Here is a 1,932-nt window from a genome sequence, read left to right as displayed (position 1 = left end):
AATAAGTAGATAAAAAATGTGGCTGAGAAAGAAAATTTTCATGATACATATACACATATAAACTCTCTTTAAAAGAGTTTTGTTCAATGTTTATGGTTTAAGATTATAAATTACTTTTCATGAAAAATAATTTAGCCCCCATTGATTGCATATAATAAAAAGCACCGAATGTTTAACATAGTTTATATATAAAAGACTTAAATTTTAAACTTTTAACTAAATTAGAATAATTGAGTATCGGAAGTTAATACTGTTTATTTAGAAAATAGAAAATATTACCGATGATGGTGAACTAGGTTTTTGGAAATATAGGGTTTGTACACATGTGGGTTTTCTCTTTTTGCAGGGTCACATCGGAACTTTATGCGCAAGACTTATACCAATGTTGAAATTTACTGAACTCAGTGAGAGTTAGTTCTGTCCCATCGATCCTAAATATTTATCGACAAGTTTTGTACGTTATATTGGTATATTTACAAATTTAGTTTTATATATATATAGTCTTCTGCAATGAAATGAATTTGGTTTTAAGGGTTTTAACTTGCTCATGACAAGTTTACAGAACACTCAAATTTATATATTAAAGACTAATTCATCTAAAAGATGAATAATAAGCAATTTTCTTCTTTCATTGCATTGTATTACCATAAATGTGTTTGCACTAACAATGTAAAGAATCATACTAATAATGAGTTTTCTGGTTAATAGTAACAGTGTTCACTACTTTAGCAGACAAAAATGAATTAATCTCGTACGATGTTTATCTATTTTAATTATGATAAATAGGGTTATTATTGCTATATATGCAGGTGAAGAAATCCACTGAAGCATAGGAAAGCAGCATGAGTGGTGCATCAGAAAACCCTATTCATGACAGTACTGAAGGTAAGGCTTCTTCTTCTTCTTCATCAACAACGTTGAAACTCTTTGGTTTTCCATTAAACCCACCAGGTTACAGAGAGATTCACGTGGTGGCAGCAAGCACCGCCGTTTCTCCTCCTCATTGCCTTTACAAGAGATTCAAGTGCCACTTCTGCTACCGTGAATTCGCCAATTCACAAGCTCTCGGTGGCCACCAAAACGCTCACAAGAGAGAACGCCAGAAAGCTGCTCTCTCACCCTTCGGTTACTTTCGCTACCATCAACGGCTCGTACCACCGAACGGAGGATCAAGGCCGTTGGTTGGTCCACGTGACCGGGCTCAGCGACCGTGGCTCTCGTGGGACACTGATGAGAGAGGTTATCATAGGGTTGGGTTAGTGAGGCCAATGGGTGCAAGTGCAATTAGCATTGGCACAGTGAAGGAAGTACACAATATTATTGATGATGATGATGATGATGATGGTGATGGTGATGGTGATGGTAATGGTGGTGTTGATCTTAGCTTGAGTTTGGCTAACAATACAACTTTCAATTTTAGGGACAAGGAATTTGGCAGGTGTAAGAGAAGTTGAATATGGACCAAAACCTTTCCCAGTACTACTTTTGTGCTTATCACTTTCACTGCCCTTACAAGATAGGGATGTTTTGGCTTGGCTCTCCCAACAGCATGATTCATATATAGTACCTTTTCTTCTCTTTGTAGCTACTCACCTTATTATTGTTCATACTTTCTTCTTTTTATATATGTATATATTATAGGGGAATTAAGGGTATTTCATCTCAACCCTATATATATAATTGCTCTTGTATAAGGGGGTTAGGTTATCTTATGTGTTATCTGCCTTTGTTTTTGTAAATAAATAACTATCAGGTGTCGCCATCCAAAGCTTTGATTTCAGTTTTTTGTTTTTATTTGTTATAGGGAAAGAGAAAAATCTATGTATGTATGTTGGTGATGGAACAACATTTATGGTCTGGAATTCTCTAGAACAAGAGCTACCTTAAATTTCTTTGTTTCTTTCTATGTTTGAATTTTCTTCTCTATTCTTT

The 1,932-nt window shown here is 35.0% G+C and overlaps 1 protein-coding gene across 1 annotated transcript; it reads left to right on the top strand.

The window, feature by feature from the left end:
• The first annotated feature begins 842 nt into the window (after positions 1-842).
• On the top strand, positions 843-1,454 carry LOC106760027 (zinc finger protein 6-like). Its single transcript, XM_014643465.1, has one exon. It carries the CDS (start codon positions 843-845, stop codon positions 1,452-1,454), a length of 612 nt encoding a protein of 203 aa, XP_014498951.1.
• Positions 1,455-1,932: the final 478 nt, after the last annotated feature.

This window comes from Vigna radiata, chromosome 5, assembly GCF_000741045.1.
Source record: "Vigna radiata var. radiata cultivar VC1973A chromosome 5, Vradiata_ver6, whole genome shotgun sequence".
Classification (NCBI taxonomy): domain Eukaryota; kingdom Viridiplantae; phylum Streptophyta; class Magnoliopsida; order Fabales; family Fabaceae; genus Vigna; species Vigna radiata.
This window is presented reverse-complemented; position numbering and strand designations above follow the sequence as displayed.